This window comes from Mustela erminea, chromosome 8 (genome assembly GCF_009829155.1).
Source record: "Mustela erminea isolate mMusErm1 chromosome 8, mMusErm1.Pri, whole genome shotgun sequence".
NCBI lineage: Eukaryota > Metazoa > Chordata > Mammalia > Carnivora > Mustelidae > Mustela > Mustela erminea.
In genome coordinates, this window is record NC_045621.1 from 9,012,960 (window position 1) to 9,033,932 (window position 20,973).

At 43.1% G+C, this 20,973-nt stretch overlaps 1 protein-coding gene across 7 annotated transcripts in view; it reads right to left on the reverse strand.

The window, feature by feature from the left end:
• Positions 1–20,973, reverse strand: part of ANKRD44 (ankyrin repeat domain 44) — a 315,981-nt gene that overhangs the window by 94,227 nt on the left and 200,781 nt on the right. For 5 of the 7 annotated variants that reach the window (XM_032354282.1, XM_032354278.1, XM_032354277.1 and 2 more), the window contains exons 10-15: positions 19,434–19,548; positions 10,352–10,434; positions 9,145–9,262; positions 7,085–7,153; positions 4,972–5,112; positions 3,291–3,371 (exon numbers count right to left, since the gene is read on the reverse strand). In XM_032354282.1, coding sequence (XP_032210173.1) covers positions 3,291–3,371; positions 4,972–5,112; positions 7,085–7,153; positions 9,145–9,262; positions 10,352–10,434; positions 19,434–19,548 — 607 coding nt within the window. The remainder of the gene's footprint in view (positions 1–3,290; positions 3,372–4,971; positions 5,113–7,084; positions 7,154–9,144; positions 9,263–10,351; positions 10,435–19,433; positions 19,549–20,973) is intronic. The other 2 variants (XM_032354276.1, XM_032354281.1) reach the window with 1 other exon arrangement.

The window sequence follows — 20,973 nt, forward strand, 5'->3', positions numbered from 1 at the left end:
TAAAGAATAATTAGGTCTTTTTTCCCCTTTTACCTTTTTAAAAAAATTATGTTAGTCACCATACAGTACTTCATTATTTTCTGATGTAGTGTTCCATGATTCATCATTTGCGCACGACACCCAGTGCACAGAACCTGTCGGCCATCAAGATTACTGAAGAGAGGCACCTGATGGCTCAGCAGGTGAAGCAAAGTTAAGCGTCTGCCTTCGGCTCAGGTCATGATCCCAGGGTCCTGGGATGGAGCCTCACATCGGGCTCCCCGCTCGGCGGGGGGCCTGCTTCTCCCTCTCCTCCCCACTTGTGCTCTCTCGTCACTATCTCTGTCTCTATCTCTGTCCCTCAAATAAATAAAATCTTAAAAAAAATTACTGAAAATGAGTTCTAGAGCTCCACATTCAAAAGATGAAGTCTCAAATTTAACAAAGATGTGTTCAGCCCATTGTAAGAAGAGAGGGGGGGTGTACTTTGAACATTGCAATTGAAGACTCTGCGGTCAATCAAAAGGTTGGGAAATGAAAGCTAGAAAGAATAAGAAAATAACAACAAGGAAAGAACTTAAGAATAGCCCAAACAATAAAAAGATTAAAGGAATGGGTGAACATTTAAATAATACAAAGGATTAATTCTGTAACCACATTTGAAGAGAGAGGCTTAAATTGCATCATTATGTATGGACTAGAATAAAATAATAAATAATAAGCTTAAAAAGCCTTTTCTGACAAAGTTGTAATTTTTCTAAAAAAGCTACAATCTTTACAATAGGCTGGAGGAAGGAGCTCCACCTTCGCTGAAATGCTGACACGTGTGCCCAGGGATGTACGGAGCTCTGTTCCCGGCCTGTTACAAAGCGTACAATCCTGCTGCTTAAAAAGGGAATAAGTAGGCAGGAGCCCCACTCCGTAATTTCAGTTTTCTATCTGCAGCATTGGGACGAACATGTCCTTTACAAAGTCAAATTTCTACAGTTTACTCAAACACTTTATTTTTGGTTTTGTTTTTATTTCTTTTTTTAATTCTAATTAGTTAACATACAGTGTAATATATGTTACAAGTTTCAGGTATAAAATAAAGTGATTCCACACTTCCATACACCATCCTGTGACTCAAACACTTTAAAATGACACTCACCTACTTTTTGGCATAAGGCAAAAGGAGTAAATAAATCACACACAAACACAATTAAAACACATTTCAATTTCTAAAAAACTGATGAAAGACATACATTTTTTTAAACCAAAAATCTACATGTTGTGTGATTTATCCATAAAATGTTCCATATTAAATCAAACTAATACTAGAGTCCTAATATCATGCAGTCTTTGGTGATTTGCACCTTAAAAGGAAGTCTTTTTTTTCTTCTTTTTTTTTTTTTTTTTTTTTGGTAATTAAATGCCCATGGACAGGCTCCCAGGTCTGACTCATTTTAAGCAGCATTGGGCTCCTGAAATAAAATCCTTCAACAGGAATAACATTGTAGTGGACACAAAATCCCCAGCTTCTGAAAGAGCTACATTCTAAAAATCAGTTGGCGAATTTAACATGTAATTTGAAAAACACCTGGACTTGCTCCCAAAGAGCTATGTACCCCAGGACAGAGCCGTGCGCTGCTACCAGCAGCAGTCTCGGGAAAAACAACAGTACTACAGAGCCGGAATATTCTCTATATCGTTTGTGAGGGGACCTAAATTCCAGTTTTAACTGGGGATGCTTATCTTTTCTCCTCCCAGGCCATGGCCAGCAATTTGGGGACCAAAGCTGCAAAATCAAGACATGCCCTTTAAATCAGGACTGCATTTGGGTGAGAGGTGTGGCCCCTGCACGAAGGCGCCCTCCAGCGAGCCGATTCCCTGCCTTCCCCTGCTTGTCCTTTTTCCCTCTCCACAGCTGTTTTTTGTTTTTTTTTTTTTAAGATTTTATTTATTTATTTGAGAGAGAGCGAGCAAGAGAGCACAAGCACTCAATGACTGAGTTGAGTGTGTTTTAACTTTAACTTATATTTTATTTATTTATTTGACAGACAGAGATCACAAGGAGGCAGAGAGGCGGGGAGGGGGAAGCAGGCTCCCCGCTGAGCAGAGAGCCCGATGTGGGGCTCGATCTCAGGACCCTGGGATCGTGACCTGAGCTGAAGGCAGATGCTGGACAACTGGGCCACCCAGGCTCCCTCCCCGTCAGATGTCAAGAGGCCTGCTCTGGCACTGGGCAAGCTGCCATTTCGCTGGAGGAGGGGCATTTGCTGAGGTGGCTTCAGATTCTACAGCCTTTGAATATCATTAAGTTTGGAACGTCGGGGCCAAACCTCGGTCATTGTTTTACTATGTGTCCTGTCCCCACCCCAGGGACAGCCTGTAGCAGGGCCACACTCTCTACCTCCCCGCTCCACCACGGTCTGGACATGGGAAGAGCGCCCAGTGGACAGCGGGAAGATCCCAGAGGGGACACAAGCCTTCGGGTGACAGAGAAATTGGCTCCTCTGACAGCTGGAGAAGAGAATAAACGCATTAGGAACCGTGTGTGCCGACTCTTAGAGCACCCCCTCCCCAGGCCCCACAGAGCGGGACACAGAGTGTGGGCGGCGCTCATTCATTTGCTCGTTTTTTAACAAACAGTTACCGAATTGCCATGACACACTGGGCACTGCTCTAGGCAGAGCACGACCTTCGCACGGTGCCTTGTCACACAGGAGGGACTCTCGGAGGACGAAGCATTAGTGCTTCCTACGCATCGGCACCCCTGGGTGACGGCAGTGACTCCCAGCTCTTGTCACAACCCAGGCTGAGTCTCTACCAGAAGCCCGAGAGGGGCACGTGGGCTGCGGTGGGGCAGGGGGTGTTTGTGAGCTGCGGTGTGTGTGCGCTGGGGGGCCGCAGGGCACAAGCAGTGTAGTTCACATGGAATCTCAGAACATTTCTTTCTAGAACCTGCCAGATAGTTACCCCAGGTCATTAAATGACAGCCTAAGGCCCTGGGGGGGAGCTTAACATGTCTCCTGACGCATAGGATCCGTGGCAGAGTCAAACACAGTATTTCAGACTCCGAGAAACCGCGGACCCATCCCGGCGACAAGTCTCAGTGAGGCTCCAACTTTAGGAAGAGTTTCTTGTGTGAAAATAGCATAACCGAAGGATATATGAAAAGAATCATTTCTTCTTCACTAAAGGCAAGCCCGTATCACTTCCTCAAGATCCCAAATAAAGCCCCCAAACAAAAGACTGGCCCCCGCGGCCACCAGAAAAGCAGACGCGCGTCAGGGACCCCATCTTGCGCGTTAAGCCGAGCAGAAACTTACAGCGCAGCCTCCTTTTCCTTCAGCTCTCGGGCTCTTTCAAGTTCTTCGGAGTTTTCATGGGCGTTTCCTAACATAGTCTTACTTCTCAGCATAAGGGAAAGAAAAAAAATTACAATTATTTGCTTTCATGGCACAGTCGCTCGCAATTTTGATCCAACCTATATCTCAACGACTTTTCCCGCAACCCAAAAGAAATGAGCATCACGGTCTTTTCAGAGAGGACATACGTGGTTCTCCTAAAGGCCATTCCTATCCTCTTCCAAGGAACCCAACTGAGAAGGTGGCTTTCCTCAAACTCCCACCCAGGAAAGGGCGAGTAAGACATCAAGTCGTCCACCCTTCCACGAGTATCCTAAGCTCCCACGTAAACAGGAGGTTAACACTTCCCTGACTCCTTCCACATGCTTCGCTGCCTCCTTGTCAGCTCAGCACCACGTTTACCGAGCAATGGGGTTCCAGTCCCCCTCGGCCAGAGCAAGCTTTCGTCACCAGGGACCCCTTTGTAGAGCTCTTAACACATGACGGGTACTCGTTCCCCCAGTTTATTCTAAGAGAACAGCACAGAGCCTGCTACGGAGTAGGTTCTCAATAAATGTTTGCTGAATGAATAACCGGCCTGGCTATGAGAGCCCGAGGGCAGCTCTGTCAGACTTGCCAGCAGTGTATGAATGTGAGGGGGATTTGAACACTGATTTCCAAACTGGAAATACAGGTCACAATCCATCACGGAATCGTGAAATCAATTTTGTGGGTCGCAATATTTTGTTGCTTTTTTTTTCTTAACAAAATAAAAGAGAAGATATCGGAATGCATCACACATAGTCAAGGTAAATATGGTCTTGTAAAATTTTGGCTGCCTTTTTACATTTATATTTAAAACATACCTATTTAAATATGGATGCTGGGTCATGACGTAAAATGTATTTCTTACTGTGGGTCACTGTAAAATATCTGAAAGCCACAGCTGTACACGAAAAGAACTTAGCGCTGACCCAGAATCAATTCCATAGCATAGCGCAGCATGTAAGTCAATAATTTTCCAAACAGGGACACCAAAAAGCATTCTGGTGCTCGAGTCTTTGAGAGCAATCTCAGAGGCTGTAGGCTGGCACCCCTCCCCCTTTCCCACTTGAACTGGCTTTCTGTTCCTAGGCACCTAGAATCCAAACACACGCAGGGCACCAACTTCCTCTCCTCCAGCTCCTGAGAGAGCACCCATGCCCAGTTTGGAAGAACAGTGCCAATTTTGCACACTGACGCTGCATTTCAAGGCTTCTGGGATTGTATATACACGGATACTTCCACCATGTGATGAATCTATTAGCAAATATTAAATTTGAGGGCAAATGAAGCATTTAAATGGTGATGATGTAAAATCTAGGATATGACAAAGTAAATTACAACTGATCATGAATGAACTGAAAACCTGGGCTTGACAGCCCCACTTGGCATTCAACCCAAAGACCAGAGAAGAGAAACCATGGGGCAGTGACACGTGATAAACATAAAGAGAGCAGAATGGGAAAAGCAGGGTTAGGGATGAGGCAATTCTAATTCCTCTGGGTCTGAATGAGAGACATTCTTCATTCACAGTTTCCAGGAGGCAGCATGAAGAGAACTCAGCAAACCCTCCCCCTCCCAGTCAGACCCCCAAAGGAAATTTAAGCAAGGCCGTTTTTACTTTCTATCCATGTCTGATGCAGCAGCATAGTGCAAAGCTGTCCGTCCCCAGTCATCTGTTTCATTAACGTTGGCCCCTGTGGTCACTAATGTCTCAATACAGTGGAAATGACAATTTGCAGCTGCATAGTGCAAAGGTGTCCTGAAAAACAGACAGCAATTTGTTACTTCATTCATCTGATAAACAGACCCTCCCCCAATCAGCAGGAGCACTGACAGCAGTATTCCTAGGAGTGGGGAAGGCTCTTCAGCTCTAGAGTGTAGAGGCCAAGGGACAAGCCTTCCTTTGACTTTATAAGTTGGAGCTGAGGCTACAAAGTCAGGGCCTCAGACAAGGACACCTACCCGGGGATCTCGTCTTTCTTTCCACTCCCAGTGCCTGTCCTGGTGCAGGTCTACGCTAGTGCTCTTTTGGACTATTGCAATACCATCCCTATTGGCCTCCTTAGCTCTAACCAAACTTCCATCCGATTTCTAGTTGGTATGAGTAAAGAACGAGATTTTCTAAGTTCTGACACCCACACACCACATCCTGGTCTAAAACCGTCAGTCCTCTCTGGTGAGCAAAGCCTTGATTCCTTAGTCTAAAATCAAAGACCTTTCCAAGCTGGGCCCAAATTACCTTCCTAAACTTTCTCTCTGCCCCCCTACAAGAACCCATCACTGCATCCAAGTGGGTCACTTGAAGTTTGTCTAATCATGTCCACATCTCCCCTACCTTTCCCCATGTTGTTTTTTTCTTCCCTGGAATGTCCTCTCCTGAATGTCCTCTCCTCTTCCACCCACCAAAACCCCAAAGCTTCATAAGTCCCAGAAGTTTTCCTTCCCTTTTGTCTGAGATCATGCAGCTCCTGTCTGGTCTCTCCTGAGGTCTCATCTCACACTGCCTTAACTGTAGCTCTCAGTATTGTCTCATCTTCTCCACTGAACTATAAGACCCTTGGGGGTAGGGATATAGATTAAAGGGAAGAACAATGTCCAAGGACTCAAAAGCCCTGTGTTGTAGTCCAGACAGATCTCTAAAGGGCAACAAACCACATCCCTCTCTGGGCTTGAGCTTCCTCGTCTTCCTTCAATAATGACCCGTGAGCAGCTGCCCCCAACATCTAGTTTAGGTCAAAAACTCCTGATATTTTACACATACATGGAAATTTATTACAGGTATAACTCATTTAGTTTCTCCGAGCTCAACTTCTTCATCTATTGAAAAGGGTAAGAAGCACCCGCATTTATCTCACTGAGTGGGTATGGAAAACCAAGTGGGTAACAGGAAAATACATGCACCTTGCCAAGAGTAAGGGATTGCAGAAACATGAATTCGCTAGCCAATAGTTAGGGAATAATAAGCAAATGAAATGCTAGAAATAAAATAACTTTATCTCAAGAACTATTTATTAATTTTCAAGCACCACTCTTTCATATCTTACAGTCAATGTATGGGCACTTTTACTTGTTGAGTTTCTTCTTGCCCATCCAAAAACAGGAAAATTGTAAGCACTTTACATAGTGGACTGTTTGTGTTTTCATTAATAGATGGAAAACTATTGGGTACCAACCATGTGGCAGAGCCCATAGGTAAAGAGAAAATGAGACCCAGTCCTGGTGCTCAGGAGCCCCACGGTCAAGGGAAGGGAGAGACAGAAGAGCCAGGGTCCACTAGAACAGTGTGATGTGTGTTCCCGTTGTCGAGTAGGGAGGTCCCAGGGGAGCAGAGAGGAGGAGCAGTCCCGCCAGCAGGGGCAGGAGGTGTTACCTGACAGAAATCTGGAAGGGTGGGAAGGCATTAGTCTAGGCAGGTTGGGAAGAGAAGAAATCTGTTGTAACTTCAAGAACCAGGGTGCACGTGGAGGGGAGGGGATAGAGAGATGCTATGGGAAAAGACCAGAAGAAGACAAGACACAGTTGGCACTTCCAAACAGAAGCCGTGAGAGGACATGCCTGCCTTGGGGCTTGTGTCTGCCTCGTGGGTGTCTCGCTACAAAAAGGGATTTCCTTCTGAGCACGGAATCTCCCTAGTTAGCTTCCCTGTTTACCATTTCACTGCAACACGATTCCAGAAGGACTGCTCCCCACCCGTCACCGAGGCACTGAAGCAGAATTCCCCTTTTACATACCTCCCACACTTGTCCTTTTTATGGAAATCTGCTCCGCTGCTCTGCAAGAGTTTTATACATTCCACATTACTAGAAAGACAGGGAAAACCTCATTAAGATGGTACAGGTCAACTGCTCGGCTATCTTCAGACAGAGCTGATTTTGGTGAAGTGTGGGGCCAGGATGAAATGAGAGCTCCGGCTTTAAATTCTGCTCATGCAAAACCAACCTGAGCATCTTAGAGGAATGGAACATTGCAAGGATTCACAATACCAACCTAATAAATTGATGCATTAAAGAGCTTGATGGAATGTTTCCAATTCCAAGACCAAGGTATTTAATGATGATTACATGGCTAAACCTTTAGTGGTGTTTTCATCGTGTAGCCCGAGAATCTCTTTCAAAACCATCAAGAGTTAAGGAAACAACCCCTTACACCTGTGATGACTTCATGTCACCTCTACACAATGAGCCAGAATGGAGAAACATTACCTTTTATCACAGGAGAATGAATTCACCGTGATAACCATTTTCAAACCAGACTCTCCATAATGGGAAATATGACAGCTGCATTTCCCTGTCCTTGTAATATAGGTAAATAAATGTGCAAAAAATAAAAGGACAAAAATAATGTAAGGGGGCACAGTGATCTTCCAGAGCTTCTTTGTCACTCTCAGAAGCAATAAATCATGTTTAGTAGAGATAAAGGACCCACTGAAGTGAATTTTCCAATTGAAGGGCATGTCGCTAAATATTAATTGTAATAGGAGCTTCAGATATGAACCCAGGACGGTGCATTGCCAAGGTCTGATAATTTTTTTAAATGTCGGCATAAAAAGAGACAATCACCCATTATTATTCTATACTTGGAGGGCTGAGAGGCAGTCTAGGATTTACTGTTTTATTATGATTTTAATATGAAAAATGATCTCATTAATAAGGAACCCGAGCAAGGCTCTCCCACCCCCCCACCCCCACTCACTCTTTGTAGCCACCTTTCTCAGAGAACCCACTGTTTCAGTCCTAAAATATAAGAACTTTCTGGGACCATGATGTGTTGGTGTTGCCTGCCAGTTGATGTAAAAGCCCCTGTCTCTTACTGAATGAATCCAAAGGAACAAAGGCAGAGGCAGATCTAGGTGTTTGGCTTATGAAGGTCATTCAATTTGGGGAGAAGGTTGGGGAGAAGGAGAGTGATTTAAAAAATAAGACATAATTATGAATATAAAAACTGAATACACAATTTTGGAAGGGACCCCTGCAAGTAAGGGCTCTAAAGCTTCCCAGTCAACCCACTTCTGATAAAGAGGTGATGCCTTTAATAATGTACAGATGACAAGTAGAGAAGCAGTGCTGTTCCCTGAGGACTAGCAGACTGATTGAGAACTAATACCTTACCCAAACAAGGTCACCCGAGGGAGGCCATGTTTGGTCAATGTCTGGTCATATATTGAAACACGCTGACCAGAGCCGAAGTCTCACCACTAATATGATAAAGGGGGTCTGATGAAAAATGCTCTTTACAACTTTTTTTTTAAAAAAAAAGGCAAGGATTAAATTGTTTCTTGCCTATCCCTTGAGTTTCTTTGCCCTTTAGTCACATTTAACCATTGACGTACTTAAAAATCAGTTTTGAAATCAGGACAAAAATATCTGTCAGTAAACATGAACTAACTCAATCTTGGATTCCTTTGATCATCATTCACCTACCAGCGACAAAAAAGGAAAAACTTAGGAACAAATCTCAAATTGTTTTCTTTTGGTAGAGTGCATATCAGGTAAGTACATATTCTATAGGCTGAAGACCTACAATTTAAAAAAAAAAGAAAAGAAAAGAAAAAGAAAGAGAGAGAGAAGAGAAAACGAAAGAAAACAATTCTCTCTATGAGGTGGGCTAACAATTTTTCTTAGGAAGAACAAACTTACAATTAATATGGAAATGCAAAAGTGCTATTTGGCGTCGGTAGAAATGATTCTTACCCATCTAAGGAGACTGCTTGTGATTCACAGACAACTTAAGCCAAGTAAGAGAAATGAGGAGTTAAGTCATGAAGGGAGAAGGGAAATTGCTAACTACTCACCCTCCTGCGGCAGCAGCATGAAGGCACGTTCTTCCAAATTTATCTGGGGTGTCTATTTCAAAGCCTGCAGACAGCACGTGCTCATTACTAAACAAGGATACTATGCTATACTTTTGTCCTAGTTAAACCACAAGAAACATTGCAGAGACAGAAAAATCAGTTAGTAGAAAAACCAGAATGCAAGCAATTGTAGTCAGAAAGAGGTTGTCATGGAAACGAATGGTAACTGCTCAAGCTTGGCAATTTTATAGGAAGAACCGTGAAGTCTAGAAGAATTTATTTTCACATTCAGCCCTGGGTGAACCACAGCCCCATATTTCAATCCCAGGATAGAAATTTATGAAACCAATTTGAGATAAGTAGGGCACTAGACAGGCAGACAGAACACATGGAGAAAACATGGACAGCAAAGGAGGAATCTTAACATGCTGGGGTAGATATTTTCTTATGTGTATTATTAGCTTTCAGTTGGTTTAACATTTGGGAAACATGCTTTCATGCAGGGATGATTTTTTAAACATGCCAAGAGCAGTGAAGGCAGAATCAACCATAGGTAAAGCACTTAAAAAGAAAAAAAATGCCTCTGGGATGTCTGTTGAATTAATTCATAAACAATCTTTGCCTTGCAGACCTCTATCACCTTTGAAAGCCAGGAACTTCTTAATACAGGGAGGTTGGCAGAAGCAGTGATAAGAAAGATTAGCAAAGCTCCAAACCAGAAAAAATGTCTTGGTTCCAAATAGACCCACATTTAAAAAAATAAAAATTAAACCTAGTGGAGGGGGTCACACCCTAGGGATTTATCAGAGCCCACAGAGGAGGAAGATAGCGCGGTATTTCTACTGTCAAAACGTGGCGGCTTTGGCCTTTTTCCTTTGTTGAAAATATTAACTGTTCAATCCACCCTTTTAAGCCTCAAGAAATTTTCCCTGATTCCGACAAACTTCCGGTAAGCTGTGGCCACCCCTGCCTGTCTCTCACTCAGGATCACCCATGATTTAACTGGAAAAACAGGCAAGACTCTCATTCCGGGCCAGGAAAAACTACACTCAAACAGCCGCAACACCAAGCATGGCTGGGAGCTGTCCCCAGACCAGGTAACGGATGACACAAAGCACAGGCAGCCGCTTCCTCGGGCCAGACACCCAGAGCCACGCGGCTCCTTACAGGTCACGTTAAGCCTCGGCTGTGGGAAGGGGTTACTTACCCGACGACAAAAGCTTTCTGCAGCAGTCCGAGTGAGCGTTTAGGGCCGCTAAGTGCAAAGGGAACATGCTATGGATTCCACACCTGAGGAGGGAAAAAAAGAGAAAAGAGCGGCTCAGGGGGACATCTCAGGATAAATGCAGAAGGACAGTAACGGTTCTGGAAGTTCTTGGATGAAAACTAAATCCACAACACCTCACTTCGAGGCCCTTGTCTGAAATAATTTCATGATCCCTCCACTCAGGAAATAATTATGCAATCATTTTCCACCTTAACATGATAAAATCCTGAACCTGGACCAGAATGAAAAACCCCTGACAATAGGAAAGTACCCTTTTCAGATAATGTTTCCTATAAAGGGTGATGCTGTATTTCAGATTAATTTACCTTTCTTTCTTTCAGCTGAGTAATTTTATGTCAGCAATCTGTATTATTCAGTGACCTGTTTTATTCCTTGAATTGGTAAAGAAACACTATTGACCTATTATGTCCCAAGTACTTTGCTGAGAGTTACTAATGGCTGTACTATCGAAATCACAATGTTGGATGCAAATAAAAACCGATGTTGACCTTTTGCAGGTGCAACTTCATCTTCCTAACAGACTTTTATCCGGCATAACAACATCAGGACACCGTCAGGAAAACGCACTGCAGCAACAAACGTCACCTGGCACACACGGCATAAACCTAGCATACTTTCCCTAACAGTATTACAGAAAGAATCTAGAAAAGGACTTTTTAGACTGATACCCTTTCCTAACACAGTCCCCAGGATGATCCCTTAAGGGACAGGTGCCTTTTGATAGTAGTGCTTTTTCCTTTAAAATAAAATCTTCCGGGCGCCCAAGTGGCTCAGTGGGTTAAAGCCTCTGCCTTCGGCTCAGGTCATGATCCCAGGGTCCTGGGATCGAGCCCCGCATCTGGCTCTCTGCTCAGCAGGGATCCTGCTTGCTCCTCTCTCTCTCTGTCTGCCTCTCTGCCTACTTGTGATCTCTGTCAAATAAATAAATAAAGCATTAAAAAAAACACCCTAAAAATAAAATCAAATCTTCCTTGGGGCACCTGGGTGGCTCAGTCGTTAAGTGTCTGCCTTCAGCTTAGGTCATGATCTCAGGGTCCTCTCTCGAGCCCCGCTTCGGGCTTTCTGCTCAGTGGGAAGCCTGTTTCTCCCTCTCTCACACCCCCTGCCTATGTTCCCTCTCTCGCTGTGTCTCTCTCTGTCAAATACATAAATAAAATCTTTAAAAAAATCAAATCCCATCTTCCTCTTGCCCATCACCTCTCCTCACACAAGGACCCAAAGCCGGGCGCTGAACTGTCATCCTAACGAGCAGCAACGTTGGGGGTTCCGGTGTTCTCATAAGCATTTATAATGCTAGTGCTCATTTCTCAGAACATCCCGTTAGAGTCAAATAACGTATTTCAAAACTTTGCAAGCCCTCCGCGTAACACAAGTAAGTACGTGTATTTCCACCTGCGGCATCAGTGACGTCAGTTCCTTCTCTGGCACAAAGTCGCCCCTTTTCAGACCACACGATTCATTAAGAAACACGTACAGTTGGAGTGGGTCAGGTTTCAGATATGTGACTTTTATTTGCTATCTCAAAACTTCCGATGATGGGTGTGAACGTGTCAAAGCATAGACATATTCCCAGCTATCTCATGGTGCTCAGCGCTCTGCCAAGTCCTTGTCTGCTAACAATTAACCACCTCTCTCTCTCCATGAAAACTTCTCTCTGTGTATTGGTGTTTTTGTTCAGTCTCTCCTCTGCTGGTTTTCCTTTCCCTATATGGAGATTTCCAACCCACTGTCTATAATAGCTGGCATCCATCAAGAGCCGCAATTTGCTTGTCTTCCGGGCCGTGTCACGCAGAGGGGAACTGCTTGTAATTGCCTCTCTCATCATTGACAAAAAAAATTCTGAAAGGCAATTGCAACAGTGACAACCTTGATGTTCGTGGCAAGGAAGCGGCGTTGGGGGATGGGAGAGAAGCTTTTCCATCTATGCTGCATTTACATTGTCCTCTTGAAGCCAGGGAAACAGTGATTTTTAAAAAATGTATAATGTGTTTTAAAAACACATTATTAAGTGGAATTTTAAGCCGAGGAGTCTGTACCTAACCACTTTATTTGTATAGGGCAAGTAAGGAAAAATGTGATGATATTACTATTTCTGGACATTTGTAAGAGAAAATCAGTATTTTCTAGGATGGCTTTAAGTTCTTGAAGGAATATGCCTGGGATTGGGTGAGATGTCCCAAGATTTCTTTGAGCCTTCCCCATTCTTTAACTGTAACTTTAATAAAAATATATGTGTGTACAAATACATAATCTACAAAATATAAATATATTAAAACATTTTATATTATATACATATTATATATACATACATATACATACATATGTATATATACATAATATAATACATATTTCATAAAGATACAAAAAATACATATCTTTACATACAATAATATAAGCAAATGAATTAGAGAAAATAGCATTTAATTCTACAAGTAATCAATTAGGAAAAACATAAAAGGTGTAAGTGATAGTATAACAACAACAGCATGGTAACATATTCCGTAAATTTCATATGAAAATTTCTAATCAACTTTGACACTTAACATCCTTGTCTTCAGATAATTCATCATACTCTACATTAGCTAATTCCTTCCCTTTTTTCCTATTACTTATAAACTTGAGAAGCTAAGGGGGGTAGAACTATTCTAAAAGGTCTAGCAACAATTCTGTTTGATATATATCTTTTATTCCATCATTCATTAAAAAATCACTATCTCAGTGTAGGTTTGAAAACACATTAATTTAGACTCAAGTACCACTGACATTTGAACTTGAATATGATACTATGGTTCAAACACGAAAACTAAACATCAGGCCAAGATTGGAAATAAAAGTTGAATTCAGGATCTCTGAATCACTTCAGAAATGATTCACGTATTTCAAGATAAAATTACTCCTTTATTGTTATAAAGTAAGACTGCTTATAAAGAAAGAGCCAAAAATTTTAGCAGGAAATTTTAATTTTAGCAGGAAATTTAGGATTTGGCTGTCCTAGGCAAATAAGAAGCGTCACTCTGACTTCGTCAGATATACATCAAAGAAGATCAAGAAATAAAGATGTCAGATAACACTAAACTTAACAGTGCATAAATTACAAGAAAGAGGACACCAATTCCAGCTACACTGCTACACTTATTTGACCAGTCATAAAATTAATGGGACACATTTGTATTAGCTATCTCTAATTTAGCTGTTAGCTTGCATTTCCTGGCCAGTTATTTCAGAATAAATGAGGTCAGAATAAATTGTGGACAGCAATCGGAGGTAAGGAAAGGGCTTGCGCACTATCAGAACATCGGTTCTTTTAAGCTTTCCCCTTGGCGTCAGAAAGCTATGGCTGTTCCTTCCCACTTCCAGTGCTCTCCAGAGCCTTCCTTCAGGCTATGTGCTGAAAAACACTGTAGTTACGGTGATGGAGTCAAAAAACTTTGGGTCTGAGTCCTAATCTTGACACTTGCCAGCTATTTGATCTTTGGCAAGTACGTAATGCTTCCCTCATCCAGAAAACAAATATCATAAAACTGTTGATTTTATAGAGCAACTGTAACTGATTAATTAAACTAATTAATAATTAGCAATTAAACTAATTAGTAATGCACCCAAGTGCTAACAGAAGGACTGGACCATGATAAGCCTTTACCATACAAGTTAGTATTGCCCTTGAAATTATTATTGCCCTTGAAATTATTATTAGCTTAGTGGGATAATCAGCAGCCTATGAGTTTTGAAGTCTTATCAGGCTGTGATTCCTTAAAATCAGGTTTGTGACCCTTAAAAAGCCAAGAAAAAATTGTGATCTACTAGCATTTCTGTTATCTTTCTATATCTCAGAATTCTTTTTTTTCTTTTTATTTATTTTTTAAATTTCTTTTCAGTGTTCCAGAATTCATTGTTTATGCGCCGTATTTGGAATTCTTTACGGTACTTATCTCACAAGTCTCCTAGGGAAGGTGGACTGGTTTAGTTCTGTCCACTCAGCAGTGAGATTTTATGCTTCTTACTTGACGGTTCAACCCAAATCAAAAAATCAGTGTCCTATTAATTTCACCTACATCATTCTGAGTATTTATCACACACCCCTAAGTTGGAGGCATTTGGGTATAAGTGGCAACAATAAGGCCTGGTCCTTGCTGTTTGCAACCTACTGACACTTGCAGTGGTTTCTTTCGAGTCAAGACCGAACACGCTAAGGCAGCTTACAGGCCGCTTCTGGATCCAGCTGTTGTTTCATCGACCAGGACTCTAGAACCGCAGTGACTTCTGTCCCTTCCTCCTGGAGAAACCAAGGCTCTATCCTGCCCACGGCCTTTTTGGGCACACGTGGGTGTCTCGAGAAACTCCCCTTTCTGCCCACCTTCTCACAGCCTCTCTCAAGCTTGTTAGTGCATCTCTGGGGGCCGCTGGCAACACCTTTGGGCTCTCACGAGTTCTCTGTGGGGATCTTTAAACTGTCTTTTCCTTTTGATCATAACCTAAAGCGAGTGACCTAAGAGCACGCTTTGGCTCTTCTCAACAACCACCTTCTCACAACAGACCTGGGCCGTCTGCCAGCGCCCGCGTCTGTCCTCGGACCACACTGGCGCCACGTGGCGCTCCCGTACTCGGCAGGGTAGGGCAGGGCCCCCAACAGCAGAAGAAAGGAGGACGTGATGGGCAAACGATGCTGGAGCCGGAAGGGCCAGGGCAACGCAGTCGGCTCAGTCTTCCAGATGCGCAGAATTTGGCAGCAGCTGGCATTTGTGCTGAGTGACGAGCCCCCTGGCCCTGGAGCGCATCGAAGCCTTTGCAAAACTTCCAGTCCCCCAGCATGTGCTGACCTCCTACGCGTCGGTGCCTTGGCCACCGGGACAGTAACCGCAGGACAATGGCGATGTAGTTTTGGTCAGTGGTCCCCCCCCTCCACTACGCAGAGAGGCAGTGAGCCTCCCGCCAAGGAGCCTCAGCTCCAGATCCGGATGGCCGAGGACACAGTCTCATCTCCGCCCCCTCACGAGCTCTGTGACCTCAGGCAAGTAAGTGAACCTCTCTGTGTCTCATTTACATCACTAATAAGATGGCGCTAATCGTGTCACTTACCCCCTGGGACCGCTGTGACAATTAAATATAATTCGCTAGCGTGGGTAAACAAGGCCTCATGAACGTTAGCTGCTCCTGCTGACCTGTGAGCACTGAGTGCTGTTTGCACGGGTGCTGTCGGGGTTTCTTTGGACTTACTGACAGAGTCAAAGCCTAAGGAGTCTCTATCGAGTTTTACATTTATCCACATTTGAGTAACACTGTAATAAAAATAATATAATAATAAATATATGACAATATATTTATTATAATATATACTTATATTTATAAATAATATATGTATATTTATAAATAATATATTTGTATGTGTAAATATTTATATATTTATGTATAATAATGAATAATAAAAATAAAAATAATTTAAGTCTACACCTGGGATCTGCAAGCCTGTCGGTACCACGACCTAACCAACCGCTCTCCACTTGCCGTCCCCATCAGCACGGCTCGTCCTGGAAGCCTTCCCCTGCCCCTGCCCCACTAAGTCCCACAAATGTTCTGTATCTGGTGGCACCCAGAGATTGTTCTGGAATCACACTTTGCATGCCTGATTGTAACTGCTTGTTTAATTCCTGCCCCCCGTGAATTATGAATTCCGTGAGGGCAGGGACTCCCGCAAGGCCAGGAGCTGACCTTCTGCAATCACGCAGCGAATAAACAGACGGCAGAGCCGGTTACCTGCATCAACTCGGATGCCCCTAATTTTGCTGCCGTTGAGGCCGAATCAGTAAGGTAGAAAACAAATTAAAATCCCAGAGACAAGCGTCTCGAACCTAAAAATGTTAAAGAAGAAAAACCACCACATAAAGTTGCAGGATCCCCGAGTCAAGCTGCAGAAAGTGCTCTGACTTGAAGCCCAGAGAAGGAAAAAGAATATCAAAAACATTCCATCCGCCGAGAAGGAGAATCAAACAACTCCGTAAGAAAGTAACGACCATAACACCTGTCACAGAGAGCTTTAAAATACATTTGGTCATATAGTTTATGAGTGAGGAGAGGCACTTTCACATATGCTCTCTGGTGGTCTGGTTATGAATAGAAGGAAGGGCCCACCTTCTCCTCTTTAATAAGCTACTCCACATAGACCCACAAGGAAGCCAGAGAACAGTGATTTTCTGAGGGCCCTTTGCAAACTTAATCTTCTCCAATTTTCCTTCCTCTCCCTTGACATTTCCCCTCAGGTGATTTCCCTCCCCATGCACCACACACACACACACACACACACACACACACACACACAGAGTGCAGCCTAATGAACCACTGTTTACTGCAGGAAGCATTCTTATCCCCAGGTACGCTGTGACATAACCAGATGTGGCTCCCTGAGGCCGGGACAATGTTTGCCTCTGTGGCATCCCCAGGACACAGCCCAGTCAGTGGAAGGAAAGGCTACTGGACAACAACGTCATCTCTAAGGCACTGTTGCCACATGGTGTGTGTTCCCGTAAATTGAGGGCAAAATAATTACGAAGAAACGAACCTTGTGCTTATAGAGGGAATGTGTTTGGGGAAATTTTGAGTAAGTAGTGGGCCCTGTGTCTCCCTCAAGTGGATCCAAGTCTGGAAGAAAATCAGAAATTCATGGTTGTTTCGTTAAAACACCCCAAGCAGCCCTGAGTGGAAAGAAAAATACCACTGTAAATGTTAACATATCACAGGTGAAGTGGGTGGGCCTAGATATCTGACTCCTACTCAATGAACACGGAGCACTTCTGACCTCTAGCTTCGGGTAGCCACGGTGGGTAGGGAACTCAGAATCCAGTAAGAGCTCCCTGATCTTAGGACACTGTTCTTTCCACAAGACTGAGCCGCTTCTTCCAACTTGCAGTAGCCCAGGCAAAAAGGTTCTTCAACTATAAATGGATTCCTTTCTTCTGCAAGGAGACAGCCCACTGTTCTCACTGTTTGTCAGCATGGCCCTCTCTTCCCGCCCCCAGCCTCACCCGGAGCCCAAGGCCTCATCTTCTCCTCCCTGGACGTGTGCAAAAGGCCACCACATGTCCCTGGTCTGGACCATCTCCCCCACGTCTGGGCTATGGCCGGAGTGATCTTTCTCACGCACAAATGGGATCATGAGACACAACCTTCCCTACATCCACGTATAATTCTTTAACAACTTCCAAATGCCTCAGAACAGAACCCAACTCCTTTGCAGGACACGCAAGGTCCTTCAAGATGGCGGCTCTTCTGGCCGTCCCACCTCATTGCTTTCCATTTCTCCACACACATGAGGTAATCCAGGCTTGGCAATCTGCTTTCAACACACTGACATGTTTGTGCCTTTGTAAATACTATTCTCCTTTCCTGGACTGTCCTTCCTTGTGCTTCCTTCATCTTTTTTTTACCTCACACATTTTGTTTACCTGGCTAACTCCTACCCATCCTTCTTTTTGCTGAAATGTCCCCTCTTTTGCGAAACCCACAGTGTCAGCATCTCCCTGAATGTTCCCACAGCACGGTACAAACTTCACAAGACTTGAGCTGTCTGCTCTGGATCTTGTTTCTGCCACTAGACTGGACCCTTGGAGGTTGCTGGAAGCCACCAGTGCCTTCCATGGACCATTTAAATTTTGGCTTACTCTCAAGCAAGATTTTCTGTTCTGTTGCACAATACTTGGCAAATAAAACAGAACTCCCAATGCTACAGTGCCCTTATACTGCTCTCCTGAAAACTTAGTTTTTGTTACCCATGGTCTCTGTGGTCACAGCTACACTCTCTATTCAGTTCTTTAAGGCTCTCTTGAATTTGCTTCTACTGCATGTTATTGAATAATAAAATAATAGCTGTTGATAGCTTCCTCTGTGCTAGGCATTCTTCAAAGAGCTCTTAACATGGATTATCTTGTTCAATTATGTTAGGGAATATATTTATAGAACTCTTACTCACATTGATCTTAACCTATACCAGAGAGCTTTACTGGTAATTAAATCCTTTAATCCTCGTAACACACCTGTGGGCAAGTACTGTCAAAACTCCCATTTTTGAAAAGAGGAAATGGAAGCACAGAGAGCTTAAGCAATAGGCACTAGGTCACACAGCTACCAGGTAAGGTGGCTTGGATTGGTGCCCATGTGGTTTCCATGAAAGCCTGGGCTCCCAACCCACACATGAGACTACCTCAGGGCAGCACATCCTGAAATTATACTCTTTCAACTCTTGTCCCTGCTTTCCTCCCTGCTCAGGATGTCTGCCACCCTCTGCTCCACTCAAGTCTTTGCTACCCTTCAAAGCCTGCTTACAACTCACCTTCTGCTTGAAGGCTTTTCTGAAAACTCTGGCCACCTTTGAGCTCTCTCCTGTCTACAGGCTATGGCATCCACTGTCTACACTGAACACTTTGCCACTTAAGTCTTATTTAATTTAGAACTTTATTATATACTCTCTTGCATGGCTCCTTGTCTTAAGAGGGCCTTGGCCTCTAACAAAATTATGAGCCCCTTGAAGGTATCAACCAAGAGATTTATTTCCAAAACTTGCCCAGCACTGTAGCCGACTTGTGTATCTGCTTATATTCTTGGGGAACGGAAGTGTAAAATGAGGTCAGTTTCCCCCCTTCCCCATGTAGCAGATTTACTCTAATGGTACCCCCTGAATTTGCCCAATCGTGTCTTATTTTTCCTGCCTAACCAACATTAAACACTGGAAGGAACAGAACATTAGAAAGTAGAATTAGAAATAGAGTTCAAATCTCCTTAATTAAAACCACTGGAAAAGTCCTCTTTCTGAAGTAGCTGATCATAAAATTGGTTCTTTCTTGCATCCACCACTAAAAGTCACTTAATTTAGTTCAAATTTCACTTGTATTTAGCCCAATGGTAGAGATCTACCTTAACCTAGATAAACGGAAACTGTCCTCTGCACGGCAGACCCCTATGGCAGTGCTCCCACACGTGGCAATTATCCCACTGGATTTTTGCAATAACCTACTTGGCTGTGTCAGCTCCGCTGGTGATTAAGGTGTTAATCAAAAGCTCATGACCGTATCTTGCAGCCACATGGAGAGGAGTGTTGCCGTCCTTATCCACACAGTCAATTTCACCGCCTGGAAGAGAGGTTATAATTCGGGTGACATATGGATGCGGCTGATTCAGATGCCACATTCTATGCTGGTCACTCGTGTTGTTCAAATGTTGACTTATTTTCCCTTCTGTGTACATCTCTGATCTGAAGTACAAGAATGTGTTTCCAGGGGACACGTCATCATCTGAAATAATAGTATAATTAAATCTGCATAGAGCGAAGTTTATTAGAAATGCTTCTGAAATTCTTTCCATATTGTCTTATTTAAGGATCCAAAATCTCACAACTAAATTCCTGCTCTGAAGGAAAAAACTTATAAAATTCCATAAAATGTAATTCTGAAGATATAGAGACAATTTTAATTTTATCTGCATGATTAAAGACCTACATAGTCTGTATACTAAAACATCAGAACCAAAGAGAATAGGAAGTTCAAGAAAATACTTTATGTAGTTTGACCATTTGGTTTAAAATATGAAGAGTAAAATGAGTGAACATATAACTATGAACTAGAAATATCTATATTTATAAAAGCTTTTACATTAATCATCAATGGCCCTTTTAATTATATAGTATTTTCATCTTATTTTGTCTTCTTTCTCCCAACTTTTTATTTTACTAAATTTCTTTCTTTCTCTCCCCTTTTCATAAATATGTACGTTAGTACAGTTGGTCTTTAAAAAAGATTTTACTTATTTATTTGTCAGAGAGAGGAGGAGACAGAGACAGAGAGAGAGAGAGACAGAGAAAGAGCGAGCGAGAGAGCACAAGCAGGGGGAGCAGCAGGCAGAGGTAAAAGCCGGCTCCCTGGGACCATGACCTAGGCCAAAGGCCAACGCTTAACCAAGTGAGCCACCCAGGAGCCCTGGTCTATTTAACCATTTAAAAGTTAGATATCATGACATTTCACCCCTAAGAACAAAGAGATTCTCCAACATAACTATAATTCTATTAGTATACTCAAGAAATTTAATGTTGATACCATAATTTTATGTAATATATAATATATTCTAATTTCTCCAATTATCCCCCAAATGTGCACTATAGCTATTAGTTTTTTAAATCCAGGATCAAACAGAAGATTCTGCTACCATTTGGTTGTCATGTCCCTTTAGTTTCCTTTAATCTAAAACAATCAATCAATCTATCTATCTATCTATCTATCTATCTTCTCTCTCTCTCTCTCTCTTATGTCATTGATATCTCTGGAGGTCAAGCCAGGAATTGTGTGCAATGTTCTGCATTCTGGAGTTGTCTGATTATTTCCTCTATTCAACTCAGGACATTTTGGCACGACCACCCCAGAGCTGAAGCGCCCTTCCCACGGAATCTCCACAGCACGCACTAAGGTTGGGTGAGTCCACCGGGTGAAGCCAATTTTGATAACTTGTAGTGCCTACAGCTTCAGTCTGGGAAGATGAAAAAGTTCTACAAAGGAACAATGGTG